At 38.1% G+C, this 26,008-nt stretch overlaps 1 protein-coding gene across 2 annotated transcripts in view; it reads right to left on the minus strand.

The window, feature by feature from the left end:
• Positions 1 to 26,008, minus strand: part of LOC131064504 (DNA mismatch repair protein MSH2) — an 84,778-nt gene that overhangs the window by 44,960 nt on the left and 13,810 nt on the right. The window contains exons 4-8 of one of the 2 annotated variants that reach the window (XM_057998663.2): positions 5,754 to 6,812; positions 4,819 to 5,373; positions 3,623 to 3,733; positions 3,400 to 3,489; positions 3,210 to 3,281 (exon numbers count right to left, since the gene is read on the minus strand). In XM_057998663.2, coding sequence (XP_057854646.1) covers positions 3,210 to 3,281; positions 3,400 to 3,489; positions 3,623 to 3,733; positions 4,819 to 5,373; positions 5,754 to 6,812 — 1,887 coding nt within the window. Of the gene's footprint in view, positions 1 to 3,209; positions 3,282 to 3,399; positions 3,490 to 3,622; positions 3,734 to 4,818; positions 5,374 to 5,738; positions 6,813 to 26,008 lie in introns of both variants that reach the window. The other variant, XM_057998659.2, reaches the window with a different exon arrangement.

Here is a 26,008-nt window from a genome sequence, read left to right on the forward strand (position 1 = left end):
TCTTCCATGGAAGTTACACTTGCCTTTTTTAGGCTATTGTGGTGGACTCTTCCCATTGGTCGTATTTGCCACCTCCCCTCTCTCAATTCCTATATATACTCCTAGCTAGTCTTTGTATTCCATTTTATTGCATTGTAATTGCATTCTATGGATTTTTCTCTTGCATTCTCCTAATGTTATTTTGCTTCTTTAACATTTGCAGTTCTCTCTTGGAGGCTGACTCTGTGTTGGTATTTTGACTCGTTACAATTATTTTGAGTGGAAATCACGCATAACACTCTACTGAGAAAAACTCAGTTTGCATAAGATAACAATGGGATTGGAAACTGAACCTATTGTAAATGCAGAAAAGCCTAAGTGGTTCAATAGATGTGATGAAGCATATGGAACTGTGTTTGTTTGTATCACCTGATTTACTCTTTTTGAGCTTTGTTGGGAGTGCAAGAGGTGTCCACTTTGGAAGAGGGGCTTCTTAGTCCTCTTTTGGAGGGTGTTCTCTCTGTATTTGTCAAGGGGCTTCTCTTTTGTCTTGGGGGAGGGGCTTCTTCTCTTTGGGGGGGACTTCTTTGCACATGGGCACCTAACATGGCCTCATTTCCCAAGACCCATCATCTTTACATCCACCTAAGTTGTACTTAAGGGGGGGTGTTAGTGTGAGTTTTTATTTCCTTGTTGGTTATTTATTTTCCTGTTCCTATCAGAATATTTAATTATATTTTAGTCACCTATATTTAGTTCCTTGTTTAGTGGTCATTTAGCTTTTTTTAAGCTTTATTTAGCGTTAAGCTTTTTCTTTTTTGTTAATTAGCTTTTAAGCTTTATTTAGCGTTTAGCTTTTTAGTAGTTCACTTTAAATGACTTGTTCTTAATTTAGAACGTCATCTTGTAATCTCTATATATACGCTTGTATATTGTTGAGTAGATTATCCGATTATTTCCTAAGTTTTTCCTACACTTTTAATTATGCTTGCTTAGGATTAATTGAGTATTAGTGTGAGTGGGTGCAAGGTGTCAACATCTTCCATGGAAGTTAGACTTGCCTTTTTCAGGCTGTTGTGGTGGTCTCTACCCATTGGTCGTATTTGCCACCTCTCCCCTCTCTCATTTCTTATATATACTCACTTCTAGCTAGTCTTTGTATTCCATTCTATTGCATCGTAATTGCATTCTCCTAATGCTATTTTGCTTCTATAGCATTTGCAATTCTCTCTTGGAGGCTAACAATGTGTTGTTACTTTGATCTTGTATCATTTACATTCACAGTTTTATTTCTATTCATTTGCACTAGGTATTATCGGTTATTCATCTTTTTAGATTCTAACATTTTCTTAATCAGTAAATCCATACATATTTCTGAAAAATTGTTGATCCTCAACACGACTAGAAAGATTTAACAAGCAAAGGATGGAATAAGGAATGGTTATAAACATTGCCAATAGAAGCCCTCAATTTTTTTTCTACTGTTTCTGTTGTTCCATTTGCTGCCGTAGTGGTACTGCTATTGCTGTAGTGATCAAAAAACATTTATTTGGGAAAGTATCTGTTTCAAGAAAGTTCTACAATTTATAATATATTTTTTGTACAAGATTTTATTTTGTATACATTTGTTTTTATTTATAAAATATGTGTTTCACATTTACTATTAATTAATATAATAAATAAATACATTATATAATCATATTTATTTATTATTGATTAATTTATTATTTTTATTTTATTTTTTAAAATTACAACTTATTTATGTATATTAAAAAAATCTAAATTATTAATTAATATATTTAATATATTTATTATTTATAAAATTATAAATTAGTTATTTATTTTAATATTTATATTTATTTATTTTTTATATGTTTGTATAGTTCCTATGATTATTTTTATATGTTTTTATATATTTCTATATTATATAATTATTTTATTTTTAATATATATATATATATATATATATGGGGAATGGACTTTTATCCCCTCCTTACCCTCGAATTTGAATTAAGTGGTCTCCTCCACAAGCTGGCTAGATAGAGTTGAATCTCAAAGATACTGAGAAAGGAAATCAAAGTCCATGAAATGTCAAGTGTGTGGGTCAGGATAAGAAAGGATAATTGACTTGCATAGCCTCCGTAATACAAAAAGTGGGAACAAACAAGGCTATATCCCAGGAATTACTCCTTAGTCTCCATGTTTGTAACCAAATATAGCGTCTCTTCAGTTTCCATTGAGGGTGCTTCAATGGTAATTATCAATGCAGTAAGGAAAAGACACCCCTGTATTGTAAAGTGGAGAGAAATCTTGACAATATTTGGCCCTTATTAACCTCATTGGCTCCCTTCTCCATTCAACATGCCTATCACGAAATCAACAAAGAAGCCAACTTTCTTGCAAATTATGCCTTAGATTAAGAAGATAAGTTGTTATGTTCAGGTACAATCCTCTCAATGGAGCTGTTGTGTCAGCCAAATATATTACATTTTGTATAGGAAGATGCATACAATGGTAGCATTGCTAAAGATTATTAATAATTTAATTGAAATATTTCGTGACTGGACATTATTTTGACTCTTACAGGACAGCAAGTTGATAGGATGAAGAGTGCTTGCCTACTAATGGTGTTATTAAATTCTCTCATGTGTCTGCAGAAGCCATTGTTTGCCTCCATGGACAGCCCTACTGGTTTCTACCAATTTAAGCCATTCTCTGGATAGCATTTTAACATCAACCTAAATGAACATGGAGCAGCTGTTCACTATGATAATATTTATGCTATTTGAAACTACTAGAAATAAGCTTCATCATTGGGTCATTTCAAGGAGGAATCATTTGCACGCATCAGTTGAGTATTTATTTTGAGTCCCATCGATCTGTTATGCTTATATCTAGACATCAACCAAAACAAGAAAAATCTAGATTTTTTTGTAGCAAATAAGAATAGAATGGCCTGGGTACAACTACAGTTTAAGGCTCAAGCAACAAGAATCCTGAATTGCTGCACATATAGACATCATCATCTTTGGCAATTCTTAGTGTCTAGGCCCTACCGTACTAGATCGAACAATATCAAAACCAAAAAATCACAGAATTTTAAAAATATCTAGTTTATGTTGACTCAGTTCACTTCTAAAACTAAAATATAAATCCAAAACATACTAGGTAGAGTGATGTAAAGGAAACTAAAGAATACACTATGCCATAATTGAAATAAAACACCATACCTGCCTAATGAAAGTTGATTTACCTCCCATGTTTGGTCCAGTGATGATCTGGAACCAGCTTTTACCCCTCACCTGGAACACAGCCGTATGATTATCATCTTTAAAAGATATTAATAATTTAATAGCATTACTGTAATGTTATGAAGGAAAGTAAATAGGCATTCATCTGAATCTTGTTAAAACAACTCACAAGGCAGCAATCATTTGGTATGAAATTTACACCATCTTGAGCTTCAACACAAGGATGCCTGCTCCCTTTAAGTACAATATCCCCTTCCTCCTAATAAATCGAAGGCATCGAAAACAAATAGTTTATTTGACAAGGCACAGCCACGTTACATAATTTAGAGACAATTCAAATTAAAAAAGAAAAAAGAAAAATTGAAAAACAAATTCTTTGGATAAGGAATTACCGATGAAGTGATATCTGGCCTCACATATGGTGTGGGACAGCTCACAGCAAGATCAGAAAAACTAAGCAAAACATCCAGTTCAGAAAGTATATTGGCAATCACTTCGAAAACCTGAATAACAAATTAGTCATATCAAAAACTAGAACTCTGAATAATGTTAATGAATAAATCTCTGAAACACTTCAGATTATTCATAAAGGAAGTGATAAGTACCATTAACAATATTGCAGATATATACAGAATATTATTACAAGTATTATTAGTTTAGCACCTGAAGATTCAAAAAATTAAACAGTCAATTTCAAAATCAATTTTCTGTTACACCTGCTAGGATATGATAGGCTCTCAAGTTCTACCGAAAAGTATAATTCATGCCCGTTATATGTTCACTACGAAAAATACTCTAAACAAACTGAAATGACTCGTGAATGAACAAAATGGGGCATGATAATTGGAAATAAGGCATCAGAACTTAAGGTCACACTGCCAGCTTATACTAAGCCATCCTAAAAAAAGCAAGTATATATTTCCCAAGACATGTTGCTCTACACCAACATAGAGTCTACCATGTTGGCTTAAGGACTTTGCTAGAGTAAAGTTACCCCATTTCCAATGATGAATGGTATCTTAAATGATACTTTAATTAGATGCCATAAAGGGGTAAACCGATTATCTCAAACGAAAAGACATAATCCTGCTTTCAGGTCATTGCTGGAAAAAATAATACCACGAGCAACCCTCTCCTATACATTAAATATACAATTTTGAACATTTCCTAAAGAACATGAAGCATGGTGTTCATTGCTCAAGTGTTAACATAATCTGTTATCATATGCTAATAAAGGCTTTAAAAGTTCACGAACCAATTCATCCAAAAATTGTCTTACAAAATTTTCTCAATTATTACCTACAAGAAATTTAGTTTTCTTGCAATAATACATTCTTCTTAGAAGATTTAATAAGCATGTAAAGGGAATAGCTTAACCTAGCCTAGGATAGATGAAGTAAGCACATAAGCTCTGAGGATTTTAAATAGATAAGGTCAAGACTCAACAACGAGTAAACGCATCAGTTAAAGCCATAAAAATATTAAAAAAGAACACATTATGTCAAAGGAAATTTTATTAAGACTGAATAGAATTATTTCTCACAAAGGCTAAATAGGAAAACAACAAACAGACCAATAAATAACTTACCTCAGTAAATGTCGCTGCTGTCTGTACCACACGGTTAACAAGTTGCCTTTGACTACTTGAATATTCATCTGATAACTTAATATATTGCTCCCCAAGTCGTTTAAGTTTGGCATTTGTGAATTTGACCCCATCCTTCCGTGTTTCTAAGACTATATACTGTGTATTCAACTTCTTCCGTACTTTTGGTTCCTCTTTCTTTGTAATCCTAAATACATGTCCAAATTGTGTGCCTTTGTCCAGTTTTAAAGCCTTGTCAACAGGAAGATCCAGATCATCTGCTGCTTTATGATGTACCTTTTGTATTTGTTCTTCCACTTCATCTCGTTCATTCTTAAGTGTCATCAGACTAGGATCGTAACCAGCTGAGATCATGTACTCTCCATTATCAAGTTGATCGAGATCAACAGCAGCCTCCACAAGAGCTGCAAACTTTGTCAAATGCTCTTTGTCTGTCCAAAGTTCAAAGGCATCCAAATATCTTTCCCTGATCAATAAAGAGAAGTCCCCTTGATATCGTTCAAGTGAACTTTTGATTACAGGAAGTCGTATGCTTGTCTGTCACATGTACAATAACTATAGTCAACAAAAACAATCGAAAAATACTTGAAAACCATATTTCTCATCTAGTAAAAATTGTAAAATGTGTGATATGTGCTAAATGCAAGTGTAGCATGATAGCTAAGAGCAACCATAAATGACATAATACACCATTTCATCAGTAAGTGTGTTTGCACAGCACACAAGTATAAATTTAAACACAAAGCAATGATCCAAGATTCATTCAAAAGAACAAGGCCGTTGTTGCAAAAGAAACACGATTTCAGTGCAAAGGTGTCCATGTGCTCATAGAAGTAAAAAACACAAAGCACGTTTATTGCAAATGCATATTATGGAAAATAAAATAGGTTAAAGGTCCTAGCCTGATAGAGCTTTACAATATCTTGTAGGTTGGCTCTACCCTTCTCAAGTTTCCGCACGAGTCGGTCAATATCTGCAATTCTTTTTAGATGAAGTCTTAAATCTTGACGTAATGCTGCATCCTCCACAAATGCCTGCACCATATCCAGTCTACATTTGATCTCTTCTACATCTAAGAGAGGTTGCTTGAGCCACCTATTCAACAGCCTCTTCCCCATGCCAGCAGTACAAGTCCTGTTCATCAATCCAAATAAACTGAAGTTCTTGTTTGCATCTGTTTTACTTTCAAGAACATTCAGTGCTCGTAAAGCCGCAGCATCCAGCCGCATAAAACTGCCTATGTTATAATGTTGAATGGTAAACTTTCCATAATTGCTATCATCTGCAAGCAAATCTGTGTAAGAGAGGAGGGCCCCCAGAGCTCCAGCGGCACATTCTGAACTAGCAACTAAGTCCTTCAATGACTCAACTGAACCTTTTACAAGGCGACAAAGATCTTGATCAACATCCCTGGACTTGAAATCAGATTTCTTCTTTTCAGTTAAGAGGACATTACAACTTGCCAATACATCATGAAGGCGTTTATTATCAGAGGACTTTCCACTGCCTAGAGGCAACAAGCATTCCCTACAACCAAGAGCTATCATAGCTGATTCCAGGTTTGAGTATTGGCTGTCATCAAGAAACTCGGTGATGCCTAAAGTTCTCTTTGTCAGGTCAACAAAGGCCATACCCACAAGATATTCATTCTCACGAATAACATATTGCAGAGCTATTATCACTGGCGTATCTTGCATGTCATTGCTAGCAAAGAGAATGTCCTCAAAACTGCCAAGCTTGCCAGGGGTCCCAGTTTTTGCCAACCTCCAATTTGACCCACTTCCCTCAAAAAGCTCCACAGTATGGTCAGTCCTCTCCAACAACAAGTTTCTGATAATCGTTTCAAACATATTCCTGCTAATGCTCACACTAGAGAGAGCATCATGTCCATTACCCAACTGACGAAGAGCAGTTGTGGTATGGTAGTAAGTTTTTGCAATGAAGAGTGCATCATCCCCATGAGCAGTATAGTAATCCTGATATCATGAAATCTTCAGTCAATTCTTAGATCATCTTATCGGCTGTCAACTTGAATAATTCAGTTAAAAATACATCTACAGAAATCATGCTGAAGTTCTCTTAAATATTCATTGTCTCACAAACATCAATATAAGCTAAAAACCAGTAAAAATTAGAAAGCAGCAAACTATGGCATCAAATTATACTTTCCCTGTATAAAAAACTGAAATGCTAAACTGTGTTCATTTAGTGTTTAAATACATGATTTGAAAACCAAATATATTATTTCTCTAAACAAGTGCAGATTATTCAAACCCTCTTAAGAATATATATTGGCAGAATATAGCATTTACTTTGGAGTTCTGAGGTTAGAGATGAAATCTACCAGTATCCTATAACTGGACAGATATACTGTTAAGGAGACACCTCAGAAATTTCAATTCTACCTTTCACATTGATCAAACCTAAACTAATACCAACACACCAGTGTTATATATATTTCAACACTCTTAAACTTCACAGATTATAAAATGTAATGATCAGGAAAGATGCATGAATTAAATAAGGATATAAATGAAAAAACATTTGAAATAAACATGTTCTTTAAATAGAAAGAACAAATGCAACCACTGTTGCATAAATAATGAACACTCACAATTTTTCTAATTAAATGAATCCTCTATACGTATCCATCCCATTATTTAGTATTCAGATAAATTGATACTTTATTAAGTTTTAAGACAACTGTAGGAATAAGGAAAATTAATTTAATCAATTCAAAGACATTTGCATATTCTTGAAAGAGAAAGAAAGATCACTTGAGAGCACTATTTATAGAACCCTAGATTGGTCACAGGGAGAATGGTATGACAAATCCTATACCAAAGTATTTGAGGTTCATTAGAGTTGACAATAGTTTGAGGTTCATTAGAGTTGACAGTGGTTAGTTAGCAGATTGGTGAGCCTATCATAGGTCATTGAGGTTGGCATTCTTATTCTTCAGAGACCCCAATACCTTGATTAGAAATAATGATTATCATATATACAAGATTTGTTGGAAACTAACTTGGAGTTAGCCTTGAGAACTTCCATAGTTGGAAGGCAATGGGTTCTCGGATCATTTGTTGGTGTAACTGTACCATACTAAGTAAAGACGCTATAATCTGTCAAATTCTAACAAGCCTATGTTATGCCCTACTGTAAAGTGTTCAAAGGGCCCACAATATGGCATGCCCTGTAAGTCCTGTGTTCTTGAAACGGAAAACCATAAGATGTTCTTCTGATGGCGTTCAATAGGTCAATTTCAAGAAACACTTTACTCAATAATATAGACATTTGAACTAATTATTCAATTAAATTACCTATGATCTCTACCTATTATTCAAATCCCATGATGTGTTGGAAAAGTGAGAGACAGTCCAAAACATTTAGTAAATGCTATATAGATTTGCAAATATATCTGAAAAAAAAACAGCATTAAATGACAAAAAGAAGAGAAGGATGTGGAAAATATATTGATGATGAGGATATAAGGTAGATTGGCACGGTTGGGTTTATTGATATTCTCAAACTTAGTCATGAAGTCACAACCTAGGAGAGTAAGAGTAGACAATATGAACAATATATGAGATAAATGGAAATATGGAATTTTTGAACTCCCACAAAACGACACTCGTAAGCCAAATGACATTTGGCTTGGATGTGACCTACAAATCCACCTTTAACTTCACCTAGAATTTTAAAAACATTAATAGACAAAAATAGCTTTCAGCTTACCTCCAGCAAATGAAAAGCACAAAGAATACTGAGAGGTCGTGATGTTAGGTAAACTCATCACTCAGCCATGCTGCATATTTTTCTTGCAACAAAGGGAAGAGATGGAAAACATGCAAGCGAGACCTCAAGAGGATTTTCCATTTGGATGAGTAACTTGTTTATGGTTCCACTCCAAGTATTTTGATGGTTTTTCTCATCAATACTTTTGTTAATTTAGGGAGATAATACATTCTAGGGATAGGAGTAGCAAGAAGAGCTCTAGTGAAGGAGAATTAAAGCCATCCTCCACTGCTACCTTCCTTCTTTCTCCTTTGTCCTCTTTCTTCCATTTACTTTGTGCTACTGTGTATGATTGTTTGTTGCCTGATGTAGTGTTTAATTGTTTGTTTGTTGTGTTATTTTTAAAAGTTTTGATTGTTTGATTTTGGCAATTTCCTACTTTTTATCCTGACGTCAACAGATCTGTACTCCCTTTTTTTCAAATTGAGTATTGGCGGCAATAGTTCAATTTATCTGGGCTAAAGATAGGTGATAGGATAGATTTGATATAATCTTTCCATGGATAAATAAAGTGCAAAATAAAGTTTTGGAGCTATAAAAACCTTCAAGCATGTTCTGGTTGGCGATGAGAAAGTCAATATTCCTGAAGCTGCTGTGTGTGAAGTGGGAGAGAAGGACTAAAGGTGCATACACAGACTGAAGTAGAAGGCAAGAAAGGTGAGTCCACTTCTATCATCTCCACAAATCCTAATGATGCTATGATAGCAGCAATTGATAATAAGGAACAACAGTTTAAAAAAAAGTTGGGATATTTTTTGTATGCTTGGCTGCGGAAGCCCTACACTGAGAAAGTTTTTTGATGGTTGGATAGGTGTAGTTTGGGGTAAAAAACCTGGCTTAAATGTTTCATTCTGTAGCTTGTTTTTGATATTAAAAGCAGCAGTACCAGGGCACTGGCACTTTTTGTAGTTTGTTACAGAAAGGAATCTTCTTGATTTGTTTGAAAAATTATAATATGCTACAGAGAGTCATTCCAACAAAAAAAAAGAAGAGAAAAATGGAATGTGGGTCACTCTATGTTTAAAACCTTTCACTAGGATCCTATCCAAAGTCCATGTAATGTTGTGTTTCAATAAGCTCCCAAGTGGATTGAATTGTGTAATGTGCCGCCAAATTTGTGGTTTCTGCTCCCTTGAGTGTTAAGGCCCTTGGGGGAGGTTAGTAAGGTCAGTAAGAATGAAGATACCAGATCCTCATTCGTCCATATGAATGCAAGGGTTTTGATAACCCTCAAACCACCCTCCAATTATGTAATATCCTTCTTTTTGGCTTCCAATTTTGGATTGCCATGATGATGTCAGTTGACTGTTGTGATACCATAATTTACTTACTTCGTGAGTTGCCAAGTACTGCATGATTTTTAATCAAGCAAGTATTCAAAGATTTTACTTGTAGGTTTCTAAATGCCAAGTTTTACAGCAAATCTGACTGTTTGCTCACCACTCCAAAAAATGTGCCAAAAGAACCAAAAAAGTGCAGAACAAAACACTCTAAAGATTTAGTTTTTTGCCTTCAAAAGCTCTATTTGACCATATCAAACACTCTAAAAACATTCCTTTTTGCTTTATAAGCATTGTATTTTGCCTTATGAAAATGATGTGCACCTGGAAGGTTTGCGTGGATTTAAAGGACTTCATTTGATATAATTTGTGTCTGTGTTTTGCATAAAATTCATATTTTTTTCAAAAATTTAATTGTATTTTAAGTTCCCAAGTCAGGAGTTTTTAGCTTACTAAGTACTCTCTAATTCGAGTCTAATGTGACAAAAACTATGTTGGTTATATTGTAATTTCAACCATTTTGTTAAAATGTGAAATGCAAAAAATTTATATGGATTCAATAGCATTGTATTATGTACATACAATTCATATCCTGTACTTGATTATTATTTTGTTCTAGAGTTGGTACTGTTGATGTCATTTGATGATTTAGATATAGGACTTGGTTGAAGATCAATTTGCGTATAGGGAATTGACATATGAAAATGGGGAAATTTGATATATTATTAGTGTCACTGTTGTTATGACGTGCAAATTCTAAAATGAGTCAATCTAAATGTTATTTGATTGGCCAATTGTTATTTGATTGGTTGTCTTGATTTGGTTTTGATTTAAGTTTTGATATTTTTTATTATGTACATACTCATATACAAAGCTACTAATGTGTCGTACTACCACAACTGTATACAAGAAATATATATATACACTCACTCAGCTGCAAATGTCATCATGGATTTACAAATATTTTCTCTATTTTGTGATCAAGTGTTTCTAAATTTTGATCACAAAGCACTCTGTAAAAGGATTCTTCGTTGGTCATATTGTTGCAGGCCTATCATCAGGTTCTGAATATTATTATATAAACATAGCACTATGGCTATCATATGTATTAAAAGTCATAATTTCTCTAAATCTTGTCATGGGTAACTAAAGTGTTGAGCTCCGTGTTCTATGAGCATTGTGATATTCATTTTTAATCACAACTTAGAAAGGGGAATTCGAGTTCAAAAAATTGGAACATTGTGTTGAGCAGTAACTCCATGTCAGACTCACGTCAAGCTCATTTTTTAAGGGTCTGAAAACCTAAAGAATCTATATTTTAATCCATATTTTTTTGAGTTTAACTTGGGGGAGGCAAAAACATAGGAAGAAATGCATAAGAAAACTTGGGAGAAGGTTTCTCTATGGGCTAAATGTTTTATGCTTTTACTATGGAAAAATATGATTTTTACTGATCTAGCAAGATGTGAAAATTGAATGGAATTCTTTGTTAAAATCTAAACAAGAAAATATCATGGGATCTGTGTTTATAAGTTTGTACAAACCTTGATTTAGTTATTATGTTTTTGGAAGTGTCATATTTTTGGTCTAATTAAATTATAATGTTTGGAATAGACTAAGGTTTTTCTATCAACTGTACAAGCAAAACACCAACATGGAACAAAAGCACAAGTACATTGTAGTCTAGTTGTGTGTCATCCAAAAAGATGCTCTACTATCTTTTGTGCACTGAAATCCAATATTTGGGCTGTGCTCTCAAAAGCACATTGATGTACAAAGTCTGCATTGTTGTATATACAAACTATTAACTCTAAAAGTTGTGGGCTGTTCTTGAGCATCTATCTTACTATAGGTTGGCTATATAGATTATATTGTACAATGCTTTTTTTGAATGTAATCATGGATTAAGTTTCTCTTGATTATATTTGTGTAAATCCAGCTTGGCTTGGTAATGTACAGTATCCTCAGAGAGCTGAACCTAATTGTTATATGGTATCCATTGTGTCATGGTTCTACTCATGCGAGTAGGTTATCATATGAGGCAATTTATGGGAGTTGTCCCAAAGCTTCTTCTTATGAGGACAGGGGATACCATCATCTTGGATGGATACGTCCTAACATCATTTTCTCCAATTCAATCCCAACACATTGCAACATCTCCCCTTAAATAAGATGGTCCGGCTTGAGTTGCTCATCTCACCGTAGGCTCTAGTGCTCATGATAGCAAAATGTCCAGATGTTATTTATGGATAATGATCGCTATCCATCACTATAGCTAGGTGATCTCCAAGTTAAGTATTGTGGCCTGTAATTTTGTTGTGCCTACTATTCTACCATGGGGTAGGGTTCTTTGTGGTTTGTAAAATTAACTAAGATACCGGTTCTTGGCATTTCTTGCCCGGTCCTGGTCCTGGTTCTTGCCCGGTCCTGGTCCTCCCCAGGGTCTCCCTGGGTTCCACCTGGGTCCTACCTAGGTGGATGGGTTCTTTGTGGGTCCTGCCATAGAGAACCCACGGAGAACCCATCCACTTGGGCAAGACCCGGGTGGAACCCAGGGAGAACCCGAGCGGACACAGGAGAACATAGGCCCATGGGTTCCCAAAAACGGGGCCCACGGGTAAACACAAAAACCAATAAAAAAATACTTTTTTTAATATTTTTTTAACATGTAAACCTATGTCTCTCTGATCTTTTCCAATATGCTTCACTGGTCTGCTCTGAATTCTGTTCTTATCCTCTACATAAGGCTGCTCGTATATTCTCTTGTTCTATCGCACCAAGCTGTTCTAGACTACTGCAGATCTGCTTTTATTTATGTCCTTATTTTGTTCATCCTTCTGTCCTAGTGCTATTCTTATTCATCTCTGTCGTGCTCTAACTTAGGATCCTTTTCTCGTGGTTGAATGATGTTGTATTATATTATTCTCTGTAATATCTTATATGTTTATAACTGCTGTAATATATCATTGCAGCAGTCACATTGTATATTTCATTTTTGTATGGATTGTATCATTGTAATAATCAATAATGGTAGTGATAGTTTATAAATTATATAATTATATTTTATAATTTTGATGTTTCAACACACACACACACACACACATATATATGTGTGTGTGTGTGCGTGCGTGTGTGTGTGTACGGAGTCCGGACGAACCCGTACACGTACCCAACAAGAAGAAAAAAATTGCCGAATCCGTACTTGAATCCGAACCCAAACCGGTAACTTAGAAAATTAACCTTCTTATCTTATGTGAGGTAGAGATACTTGTGTACCTAGCACCATTGGGAGATGAGTCTTGATGGGTTCCTTGGTCATTGAGTATATTTTATGATTGTGTGGTCTTTATGTTTTATTTGAGTGCTATTATTTGATGTGTTCTTGTCATGTATGATGTGCTTGTATTCTATGTGTATTCTATATACTTGAGTGATGCATCGTGATTGCATTGTGCGGGTGTTTTGTATGTTGATATTGTGCAATTGATCTTGAATGTATTAATGGATTCTATGGATGACTATGTTAGAATTAAAGAATTGAACTAATAGATAATCACCAGTGTTGTATGTAATTTCTGCACTCCTGAATTATTGTTGGATTGATGGTGGGAGAGGAAAGGAGCATCCTCATTATGGGCTCAAACCTTCCCCATCAGCAGCAACAACTTGATAAACTTATATAGTTGAGTTTGGGGTCTTTCAAATATGTATTTTTGATGTATCTTGTACATGGCCACTTTATATGTGTGGTGTTGACTTTATGGCTTATTTATTCATTGCTGTTTATGAGGGTTGTAGTGCTTGATCCCATATATCATGATTATGTAATGATTCTATCTCCCTCGTTAGCACTCAATATGTACTTGTGAGACTTTATACTAATGAAATGAATTTACTGATTGTCATGGTTAATGACATGCAGAGCATGGGATGTGTATTGTTTTATTATTAAATCAAGCAAAAAAATTGAAGTTGGTTTTTTTGGTGTGTTACATTCTATTGATCTAGGTAGTAGTGTTCCACATGGTGCTCTACACAAAGATGATTATCTAATCATTCCAAATAATGAATGAGAACTTGACTAGTAATACTTCCTCCTTTGCTAGTTTCCCAAAGGAAATATTCGAGGACCCTCTAATGTGACATTGTTACAATACTGATTTTACAAAAAGGGTTAGGCTACTCAATTGACCCTCAACTCCTATCTAGCTCTTGCTAGGTTTTACTGAAGCCCCAAGTCTTGAAAATTTTGAGGATCCTACAGTGGCGAAAAATCCCACATTTGTTACAAGGAAAAAAGTGTTTTTTACTTTGTCCTATGGACAATGAAAATTTCAAGTTGGTTGAATAATATACTGATAAACAACCTTGTTGGAATCTAGAGACTCCTAACCCCAAAGCGGTAAGGGCAAGGAATCCAAAACCCGCCTTTCCCCTCCCAACCTATTTTGGAAATCTGTGTAAATGGTGGAGGGTCATCCCCCTCCCTTCAATAACCCTCTCTCTACCTTTTTTAACAAGACTCGTAAGCTATAAAGTGTGAGGATCAAAGCCAATGGCAAAAGGTTTGTTGTGAGGAATTATTGTAATTCCATGCAAATCTAGGATGTATTGCTCCTTCAAAAAGTTGAATATATTTGTTTCGGTCGGACCATGCTTGCAAATAAATTTGACCCAATACTAGGTTTTTCTCTACCAATCATGGCAAAAGCAAAGGTGGCTCTTCTATTTTTGTCCACCCTAAATGGGCCAACTATGTCTATAATTTTGGTCATTCTCCTCGCAAGAAGGCGATTTGGATTGTGTATATATGATGGAAAAGAGCTTTGTATCTATTCTATCTATGCAAAAAATGATGATAGAGCTGGATCTATCTTTGTTATTTGCTGCCTAGAAATTAACCTATTATCCTTGCATCTTTGGGAGTGATTATAATATGATTGAGCATAAATATGAGAAATTTAGTGGATGCAAAATTAAATTAAAAGGTAATGAATTCTACTTCTAGTCTAAATTTATAATGAAAAGAAATGTTGTGTGGACTCTCTCAATGTTGGTAAATCACAAAGTAAAACTTTGTGGTATACTTGGTGCAAATTTCAAAAACACTTTATCTAGCCTCGTCAAGTTTTATATGGACAAAAGCTTCTTTAATGTTTCTCATAACAATAATAATGTTGTTCAAGTCTTACTGTACTTTTACATAATCACCATCTCATTAAACTGGTATTTTCTTGTCCATTGTACCCGAACCCCACCAAATCTTTAGAAGGCTCTTTAAGATGATACCACTCATTTGAATGATCAATCTTGCAATGATGACATCTCATAACATTTGGAAATTTTCAGCCAGCATGAATGGGTCTAAAGAGTCAACAATTGAGATAGTGTGGTTTATTTTGCTCAAGAATTTATTAGGCTTTATAGCAGAAACAGAGCTAGGATTAAATCTCAAAGGAGTAGACAGATTCAAGAGAACCTTATTAATATTGAAAAACAATTGCAGCTTCTCCCCTATGATGAACACTTGCAAAAATCATAATAGATGCTAAGCATCAGCTGAGGCGTGATCTGAATTACAAAAGTAGAGGAGCTAGACTCAAATCTACACACACAAACTAAATTTGGAAACAAGGACGCAAATTACATTTTCAAATTTTTCAAATTTAAGTATGTTAGAGAAAAAATTGCTGCTTTAAAGGTTGATAAAACTCTTCTGCAAAAATATGTTTGGATAACGTCTACCTTGCAAGAATTCTATAGCAAGCTCCTCTATTTTGAAGAGCAAAGGGACGATTGTAGGAGTGCTAAATATGTCATTTCTAAAATTGTTCCTAGTAAATTGGATCAAAAGCTTTCCAATAGTCTTGATGATAATATTTATGTTGACGAGATCTATAAGGATAAAAAGCTCAAAGGTTTGATGGATTACTTGTTGAATTCTAAAAGAGGAACCAATGTTGATTTAGCCTTATTCTTCTAGGTTTTTATAATGAAAGAATTTATATTGAGACACTAAATAACAATATAAACAAATGGGTGATAAACCTGTTACCCAAGAAAGATGACATTACTCAAATTACGATTTGGAGATCAATTACGTTATTGAATGTTTCCTATAAGATATTTGCTAAAATCTTGACCCTATTGGGACTCAATCTTACAATTCAAAAAATTGTTGGAGCCCCAACCCCTTTGTGCATTAGGTCTCACTTTGCCCATCACATATGCCCAATCTGAGAAAACGCCAAATGGTTAACCCTTAGTCGAAATGGCCCAAGTGTTGTTCCTCTTCATCCCCCATATTCTTATTAGATGTTGTCATTGCCAAAATCAAAAAAAGTTGTCTAGGAATGTTTTGGACGTTTTCCTCAGTTTATGCAAAGTTGCAAAGTTTCGGAGTTTTTTTATTGTCTTACCTCCTGTCTTGACCTCCAACACCACTTGGAATATTTTGTAAGATCTATCAGCTTCCTCTCTCTTTTGTTTTCCTCTGATTTTTCCTTTTTGTGGGTTCTTGATGGATGTATCAACTTCAATCTCTTTGTCTCAACCTCTCATCCTTTTCGATATCCCTACATTCTCTCGTTCCCTTGTTTTTGTTCCCTTGTTTAGAAATTCTATGATACATTTGTACTTATGTCTCTCATCATTCTTGCATTCTTCTATCCTATTACTCCTTTCCCCTTTTCCTTTTTGCCAATTCGTGGAGTTTATCTTAACGTTTCTCATTCCATTCTTCCTTCCAATCTCCAATCCTTCCCCACTCCCAATTACCACAACCCACCCTTTCTTCCCTGTTTCCATACTACAAACTTGTAGAAATCATCCAAACTTCTTCCAATCTTTTTACACCATCGAAGATCCAAATCTCTAGTTCCCCAATCCTTCCCCATGCCCCTACAATCTTCCTAAACTCTCCCATTGTGGAATTGCAAGCTCATAACAAACTTCTTTCATTTCCCTTCCATTTCTTCCACTTTGCTTGTCTAATTCCACATGTCTTTCCCACATCCTTTCCAATCCATCTTGTGGAATTCTCTTCCACCTTCAAACATTGGAAACCTTGATCACAATCATTTCTTACATTTATTCCATTCCCCCTTTTGCTAAATCCTATTAGAATCCAAACTTCATCCACTTCTAGCTCCCACTCGCGTCGGATTCCCACAAAGAGCTCCAATGCTTTTGCTATTCATTTCTCCCTATGTTGCGTTCAAAGTAACTTCTTGACTACCAATCTTCCATCTAGACATCCCATCCTAACCTTTGATTCTACTACTTTTCCTTACATTTCTTCGAAATCACTTACTTTCCTCAATTCATATTTTGTGGAGTTTCAAATGGACTTTCCGACTTCCACTCCTGTGTCCAGTCCAACCTCCAATCCCAAAATGAAACCCTACAACTCCTGTCCTAACCCTTCTATCCCACATCAAAATTTTGTGTTTCCCCCAAATTGCCCCCATCACTCACCAAATCTTCCCAAAAGCACCAGTACTAACCAAATTAGACTGCTACTACTCCAAGAGAATTTTCCCAACTAAACATCATTGTCCATTTGAAGAATTTGAACTCACATCCAATTTCAATAATGGGTGAAGGCAACCAAACACTCAAAAGGAAAAATATCTTTCACCAATAGTTTTGGAGTAGGTTAGTAGTTTGTATGCACCTAATGATTTAGTGATACATCCAAGGAAGTATCTTTAGCAAACCATAAGAGTTTGTATCCTAAGGGATCATGTTTTGCATACCTACTTCTTCTAGTTGTACAATAATGTCTTTATCTTAAAAAAAGATGTTTTGTATGTAGTAAGTTAGTCTTTGGTCCAATGAAAACCTTTGGGGCCAAGTGTACTCGAATATTATTGTTGTAACTTTCAATTTGTCTATCATCGATTGTGATTAACCCTATTAAGGATACCTCTAAGAACACCCTCTTAGGTTTAGTTAGGCCTAAAGTGAAGGAGAGAATATCCACTCTCAAGAATTGGCCTTAAATCAATCACATTTTGTTGACGAGCTGATTGATCCACCTTCAAGACAACATTTCCCAAGCCTTTAAGTGGATTGGTTCCTCTAGAAGTGCGAGCAACAATTTTGGGACTGAATAGGCCCTAAGAATCAAAACAATCTACCTATAATTGTGCCCTCTCAGACTTAGTTTGTGAAAGGAAGATAGATTTTAGTAAACCTAATGTCTAGTTGAGAAGGAATACGATGAGCTAGCAATCTTAAGTATAATACTGGTATAGCTCTTGATGGTTTTGAAAAAGCCTATGATAGAATCGAAAGGGGCTTCATCTTGTTGATTTTGAGAACTTTAGGTTTTGGGGAAAGATTTCACAAACTTGTGCAAATTCTTTTGTTGATGTTCTTGCTCAAGCTTGTGTAAATGCTAAATTGTCCAAACCTTTCCCCTTACAAAGGTCTATTAGGTAGGGCTTCTCTATCACTCCTACCTTGTTTGTTGTAGCTGCAATTGATATTCACTCCTAAGAAACTATTCCTTGGGAACCCCCCTCAAGCTTGTCATTCCTGACAATGACATGTTGATCAAATCACAATTTGCTAACTATACATCTCTCTTTCCTACTCTGGAAGAAGACCTTTGATAATATGGAAAATGGACTTTTTTTTATTGTCTTGCATCTAGCCCTAAAATCTCAATCCAAAAGTCTAATATCATACGCTAGTCTCATTCTCATCCAAGGTGGCTAGTGGTTAAAGGTTAGTCATGGTGAGACCTTAATAAGCTAATCAAATACTTGGTGATACCATTTGTGTTGAGCCCTTCTTCCAAATATATGTGATTGTGGGTTATAAATAAATTTTAATTAAGATATCCAAATGGCAGCATCAACTCCCATATCTTGCAAAGAGATTTCAAGATTATCAAAAATCTCATCCTCTAATAAAATATATTACTCTTGCTACTACTTAATCAACCCTACATATATTAAAGAATTAATAAAGTATTAGAAGCTTTTTTTGGTTTGACGGAAAAGTATCAAATAAAAGACATGTTTGTTGAACATAGTGTTGTCATTGATGTCAAAGGTGTTGTTAGTGTTGTCATTGAGGGGTCAAGGTATCAAGGAGATTGTTAAAGCATTGAATTATTGTCATGTCATATCACAGCATTTGAGAATAGTGAAGGACAAAGACAAGTTTTGTTGGATAGATCTCTTACTGATATTTGCAGAGGTCCAGAAGCATCTATGGTAGGTTTTTGAGGTCCGTTGCTTAGAGATGGTATGTGCAACTAGTTGCACTGTCATGGTTTATAGTACTACATACTACCGCAGTTAGGTATTATGGCTTGCGATTTGGAAGTAAGATGACACATGAAGCCTGCTATTCCAGAGTTTCAGAGGATTTGATCAAGTGGACTGTCATGCCCCCAAATTAGTAATCTTAATCAGTGAACCAATCCAGGCAATAAAATTGTCTTACGATGTAAGACATCACAATTTCATGGACTCAAATCTTATGGTTCAATTGTCCAACTCATATCGGTCTTGCAATCACCTAAGTCATATCGGGTTTGCTTAATATTAAAGGGTGCAACCATCTTGTTCACAAACTATTAATTAATTCACGAGGATTAAGTGAATCAGTTCAATAATGATTAAATGTGGATCATGAAAGGGCAGCAGTTAATTATAAAAAGGTGTCTCTTCACAAATAACATGACCGTGGAGAAAGAACATGAATCTCCAGCATGGAACAAGATGTATAAGAAACCATTCTAACGTCCAAGAGAAGACATCGAAGGATTCAGATCTGACATTTCTTAAGATGCTGATACTCAGGCAGTCCATCTAAAGTTTGGTATGAATTCTCAAACATAATAAGTGCTGTAACATTATATATATCTATTCCTGCAAATTCATGATTAATAATATACTGCCGATATGATTGCTCATATATGTCATAATAATTATAGATCTGATTAGTGATACTCTGCAGTTAATTTATTTCATGTAAAATGTATACCTTCATATGTTCTGAATGATTCCAGCCATGATAGAGCAAGGAATGAATACAAGTAGGGGAACGGTGTTGGAGTCGTCGTCTAGGTCCCCCACCTCATGTTTATAAGTTAGTGGAGTCCCATGGGGCCAAAGGGGTACAAAGGGCTGCCTTTGGACTTAGAAAGGATGGACTTCCAGGGCACCCAATTGTGAATGCTCCTCATGCTCTCTATCATGGTAAATGAATGCATTAAGAATGTTCAATAATGGGAAATAGGACAGAAGTGGTAATATTGAGGGGAACGGTTATAGGACACCTCACTAGGTACTCCACCTCATATGGATGGCACGGACCACATGAGGCCAAGGGGGATAGTGATCTGCCCTTGGGCCTAGGGTAGAGGATCTCTAGGGCACCCTATCGAGTCACCCTATCTTTGCTCTTCTATGGTTGAGCCTTCTCAAATTGATATAAGCAATCTTGTGATTAGATCTATGTTTCTAATATATACTTGCTGCTTCCTAATTAAAGAGATCTATTTTATGAATTATGATTATGAATAATTCCAAACTTATTTGCAAGGTCTCAATCAAAGTAAAAGGTATTCTCTAACCCCACTTGTTTATTTGAAAATTGAGAATTAAAGCAAATTTAGGGCATTCCCAATTAGGGGAAATTACACAAACAGAAAGTTAGAGATGACAAAGTGTTCCCAATGCTAGTTCATTGACTAAGCATATGTTCTTGTTGGATGTGTCAGAGTCTAGTAATGTGCACCAATCAGAGGAAGCGTGTGAAGGTATTTCAAGACCAGTTGAGTTCGTGTTGCGTAAAGCATAGGATGATCCTACTTCTTGTGTAACGTGTTGTCTTTAGCACTGAGCCGACTACCAATTCTGCTTAAGGAATATATTTGTGGCCAACTTGTAGATATTGTAAATGTGTTCTAGGCCGACATGATTATGTACTTAACATTGGAATGCAAATATAATCCTATTAGGTTCATTTCAATGTGTTGGAGTTGACAAAAGTGGCTAAAGTTGTGCAAGTTCATTAAGAAGTGTTGGCGGCATTATGGCACACAGGAATAACATTAGTTAATTATGTGTAATTGTTTTGGTTAGTTGGCAACCGAGGGGTGGAAGTTGCGGTGCGACGGTTGGCGCTCGCACCCCCTCGGTACCCTTTCATACTCCGGAATGTAACTTGTACAACACACTTATTATGAATAGAACATCTGATACACTTTGTCTAATATTTACGGCATTATTCTGCGTTATGTCCTTTATGTCTTAAGTTATTCACCCGAGAGGGCAAACATTTGGCGCCGTTGCCTAGACGAACTCGGGAACGGAAGACACGGATGGCGCACGGACACAATGGGCCTACCCATTGGTGAAGTAAACCCGGAGGCCGACGACGCACGAGCAGAACTTTACACAGGAGAAGACACGGCAACGCGAGAATTTTCAATTTTGCTCCAGGTAGCCATTCAGACATACGTTCGACGAGAAGCGGCAGAGGCAAAAATCCCACCAAGTGTCGTGTGGACAGCGCTGGAGGTTAGCCCGACAGTAAACCGGTTAATGAACCACCTCCCCCGACTGCTTGCACAGGCATCGCTGGCACAGCAGGCCCACCTGGAGGAGATTGCCCAGGAGGAGCGACGACAACAAATCCTGCAACGCTACGAGGAGAACAGCCGACAGGACACGGAGAGAGATGGCGCCAGGCCAGGAGGGAATTGAACTGTGAACTTCTTATTTTCAAATAAAAGTGTCATTGACACGAGTTGTACTTGAGCAGATGAATTAATAAAGACATATTTTGATTTAAGAATTGAAAGCTATGGAGATGTGTGACAATTAATGCCAAACCTATTGAATAAAGATAGGAATAGAAAACCGGAAACGAACGAGTGGGAGGCCGCGCAGAGGGCTTTGATTCTGGAGCAGCAAGTAGAACGTAGACGGAGGCTAAGGCAACTTGCCGAAGGACGACCTGCCGAAGGGGGGCCCGAGGGGAACCAAGGAGGTGTCACGGAAGGTGCAGAGGCCGACGAAAATTTCTACGCGTCGCCAGATCATCATAGGACGCGAAGCCACGAAGAATTTCTAGAAGAAACAAGGTTACGGCGAAATCTAGTCGAGGAGACTCGGGATCAGTTTAGGAACTTATCCCTTACGCCACGGAGTGAAGATCACCAACGGGAAGCAGGAGTAGGAGCGTGTCAGAACGAAGGGGAGGACAACAGTACGGGTGTAGGTGCCGCACGTGATAGGCAAAACACCGTACCTCCAGGACACACCACCGACGCCACCGGAGGTAACAGCACAGGGCCGCAAACACAGACACAACCGCCTCCAGGAAGACGACCAGGGATGGTGAGCACACAAAAATTAAGTTCACAGGGGACGGCAAGGAAGACCCCTTGCGGCACTGCCGTACATGTGAAACCATTTGGTCTGCCAACGGAGTAACAGACCAGGATGACTGGGTACAGCAGTTTCCAGCCACGTTACGTGGAGTCGCCATAGATTGGTACTCCGATATAGATAAGCAAAAAGTGGCCACATGGGCTAACTTACAGAAGGAATTCACGGAGGAGTTTCGGTTGCTCCGTGACGACAACGAAATTGTAACAGAGATATATAGTACCAAGCAAGGTACTAAGGAGACAGTACGGGCATACAGCAGGAGACTGAAAGAACTCTTGGGTAAAATGGAGAGCCAGCCTGCTGAGGGCTTAAAAAAACGATGGTTTGTGGAAGGATTGAAATCCTCCCTACGGAAAAAAATGAAGATTGTACCCCCGATGTCATACGACGACGCCTATAACAGGGCGATGGATCTAGAAAGCGAATACAAAACAACAAGGAAGAAGAAAAGTAATAGATATTCATTGGACGATGATGAAGATTCTGACGGAGAGAGCAGTAGCAGTAGCGAATCGGGTAAAAAGGTACACGCGCTCCAGAAGGACATGGAGCGAATGCTGAGAGAATTCAAGGCCATGAAAGGGAGTACAAGTAAGACGGAAGAAAATGAAGTGTGGTGTACAGACTGTAGGAGTGACGGACACACAAAGGGTACTTGCCCGAAGAAGGCATTCTGTGAGATTTGCCAAATGATGGGACACTCCACCAAGGAGTGCCCATACAATATGAAAACTCGAAGCACGAACCAGGTGTTATTTACAGAGCAGGCCACAACATCCGCACCAGCAGGTACGGGCCAGCAGACTAACACAACGGCATCATCTGGAGGATACCGGGATAATAGACGCGGCGGCGAAAGAAATAATAACAATAACAACAACAAAAACCGGATCCAGTACGATGCCAAGGGCCGGCCGATGATTCAATGTAGGGCCTGCAATCAGTGGGGACACTTCGCCCGTGATTGTACGAAGGAAGCCAACACTCAGCACCTTTGCCGATGGTGCGGGCCAGGCGACCACGAGGACGCAAATTGCCCGAAGCTTGGTGTACACCTTCTGAACATAGAACCTACGAAGGCAGAAGTATTGGCAATCACAAGGGCACAGGCTAAGAAGATTGCCTACCCAAATCCCCACACAGAGACCGAGAAAGTGCGGGAGGCCAAAGACAAGATCACAAAAGAAATGGCCGCACAAGGATAGAACAGTCACCAAACAGCAAGTCCACCACAGACGAAGGGAGAAGAGGAAATCTTACGGCAAATCTTGCAGGTAGAGGTACCGGTGAGAATTCAAGACCTCCTGGAGAGTATGCCGCAGCTAAAAACGGCCATTTTAAACTCTATACCCCCACAAGTAAAAACGAAGGAGATCGTGCGCCCCACAACCAACCCCGCGTTTAGGGAGGTCGCGAGCCCCGCGGTCGACCCCATGTTGTTGGTAGTCAACAGCGGACGCCACCCGGCGGTGGTAGAAATGGGTATACTAGGGACCACCTTAACAGACACTATTGTGGACGGAGGGTCAGGAGTAAATGTACTCCCAGAAGCGACATGGAAAAAATTGGGAAAGCCTACGTTGTGGCCCCCTACATTCAACCTACTAGGGGCAGACCAACATGGGATTAAACCCCTTGGTACCCTCATGGGCCAGCAGGTGATGGTCGGCACGCAGCCGTTCGTGCTGGATTTTGTGGTAATCCCCTTAAAGCAGAAAGGATATGACGCCATCCTCGGGCGGGGGTGGCTCATTGCAGCAAAAGCAAACCATAACTGGAAGCGGAATACCCTTTCTTTGGAAAACGTCGGGAGGAAGTACGTAATCAACCTCTGTACGCAGATGGTGAGCGAGGAGTTAGCCTCTTCCTCTGACTCAGAATCGGAGGGACACCACTTAACAGAGGGGGGAAATAGATGCCGAATGGAGCCCAGTGATGAAGGGGTGTTAGAACTGGAGGCATGCTCAGGGGACGATGGGGACTCCTTGAATGGCCTCTTCCATTGGCAAATGGGAGATTATGAACTATTTACACCATCGTGCAACGTATTGAGCATCGAAGAAGAACCAGATATATTTCCCCCAAAATATGGCGAGTATAAGGAAGGGGAGGCAGCAGTGAATGAGGCGTCGGCACACCAATTCCTGAAGGGGGAGCCTATTAAGTATCAGGAAGCCACGTTAAAGGAAATGAATCTCGGGGAGACAAGTGACCCCAAGATCATCCTGTTCGGAGATGATTGGAATCCAGTGTTGAAGGCCGCAGCCTTCAAAATTTTCCTTGAATACAAGGATGTCTTTGCATGGACCTACAAGGACTTGAAGGGCGTGCCCCCAGAGCTATGTGTGCACCGAATAACGTTGGTACCAGGAGCCCAGCCAGTGAGGAAGCGGCCGTACCGAATGAACAAAAATTATGCTGTACGAGTGAACGACGAAATTGAGCGGATGTTGGAAGCGGGCATAATCTTCAGAGTGCAGACAAGCGAATGGGTGTCCCCCATTGTGATTTCCCTCAAGAAAGAGGCCAATCAGATCCGGATCTGTGTAGATTTCCAGTGCCTAAACGCTGTCACCGTTAAAGACCCGTTTCCCATACCCTTCACAGACAGCATCTTGGAGGAAGTAGCTGGACACGAAATCTATTCCTTCATGGATGGGTTCTCTGGTTACATCTAGATATCCATCGCGGAGGAAGATAAGCTGAAAACAACCTTCGTGGTGGAGGATGGTGTGTACGCATACAACCGAATGCCCTTCGGTCTATGCAATGCGCCTGCCACCTTTCAGCGCATCATCTTGCACATCTTCGACAAGATGTCGGTGGGGAACTTCAAAGCATTCCTGGATGATTGGTCGATTTACAACGAACAGGGCACCCACTTAAAAACCCTCGGGGAGTGCCTAGAGAGGTGTCGGAGGGCATGGTTGGCCCTCAACCCGAAGAAATGTAGATTCATGGTACCACAGGGAAGATTGCTGGGACACATTATGTGTAAAGAGGGATTGAAAACGGACCCAAACAAGATTCGGGTAATAGTCGAAATGGAACCTCCTACGGACGTCACGGGGGTAAAGTCCTTCCTTGGTCATGTGGGGTACTACAGGAGGTTCATCAAGAACTTCGCTGAGATATCCCACCCGTTGGATAAGTTGACAAGGAAAGGGGAACCATACATTTGGGCAGAGCCACAGAGCAAGGCCTTCGAAGAGCTGAAGACAAGGTTGATGGGAGCGCCCATACTGGCATACCCGAATTGGGATAAGGAATTCCACGTTCACGTGGATGCCTCAAACTACGCCATCGCGGCTACATTAGCCCAAGTAGGAGGACACGGGCTGGACCACCCCGTTTATTTTGCCAGCAGGTTGCTCTCGAAGGCGGAAAAGAACTACAGTACCACAGAACGTGAAGCACTCGGTATGGTCTATGCCGTACAGAAATTCCGTCATTACCTTCTGGCCACACCATTCACATTTTACGTAGACCACCAGGCACTCATGTATTTAGTGAACAAGCCCATTATCCAGGGGAGGATAAGTCGTTGGCTATTGCTACTACAGGAGTTCACATTTTTAATTGTGGTGAGACCAGGGCGAAGCCATATCATAGCGGACCAGTTGTCGTGGATTAAGTTAGGGGAACCTCCAGAGGGAGTAAATGACGATTTTCTGGATG

Source organism: Cryptomeria japonica, chromosome 1 (assembly GCF_030272615.1).
Source record: "Cryptomeria japonica chromosome 1, Sugi_1.0, whole genome shotgun sequence".
Taxonomy (NCBI): domain Eukaryota; kingdom Viridiplantae; phylum Streptophyta; class Pinopsida; order Cupressales; family Cupressaceae; genus Cryptomeria; species Cryptomeria japonica.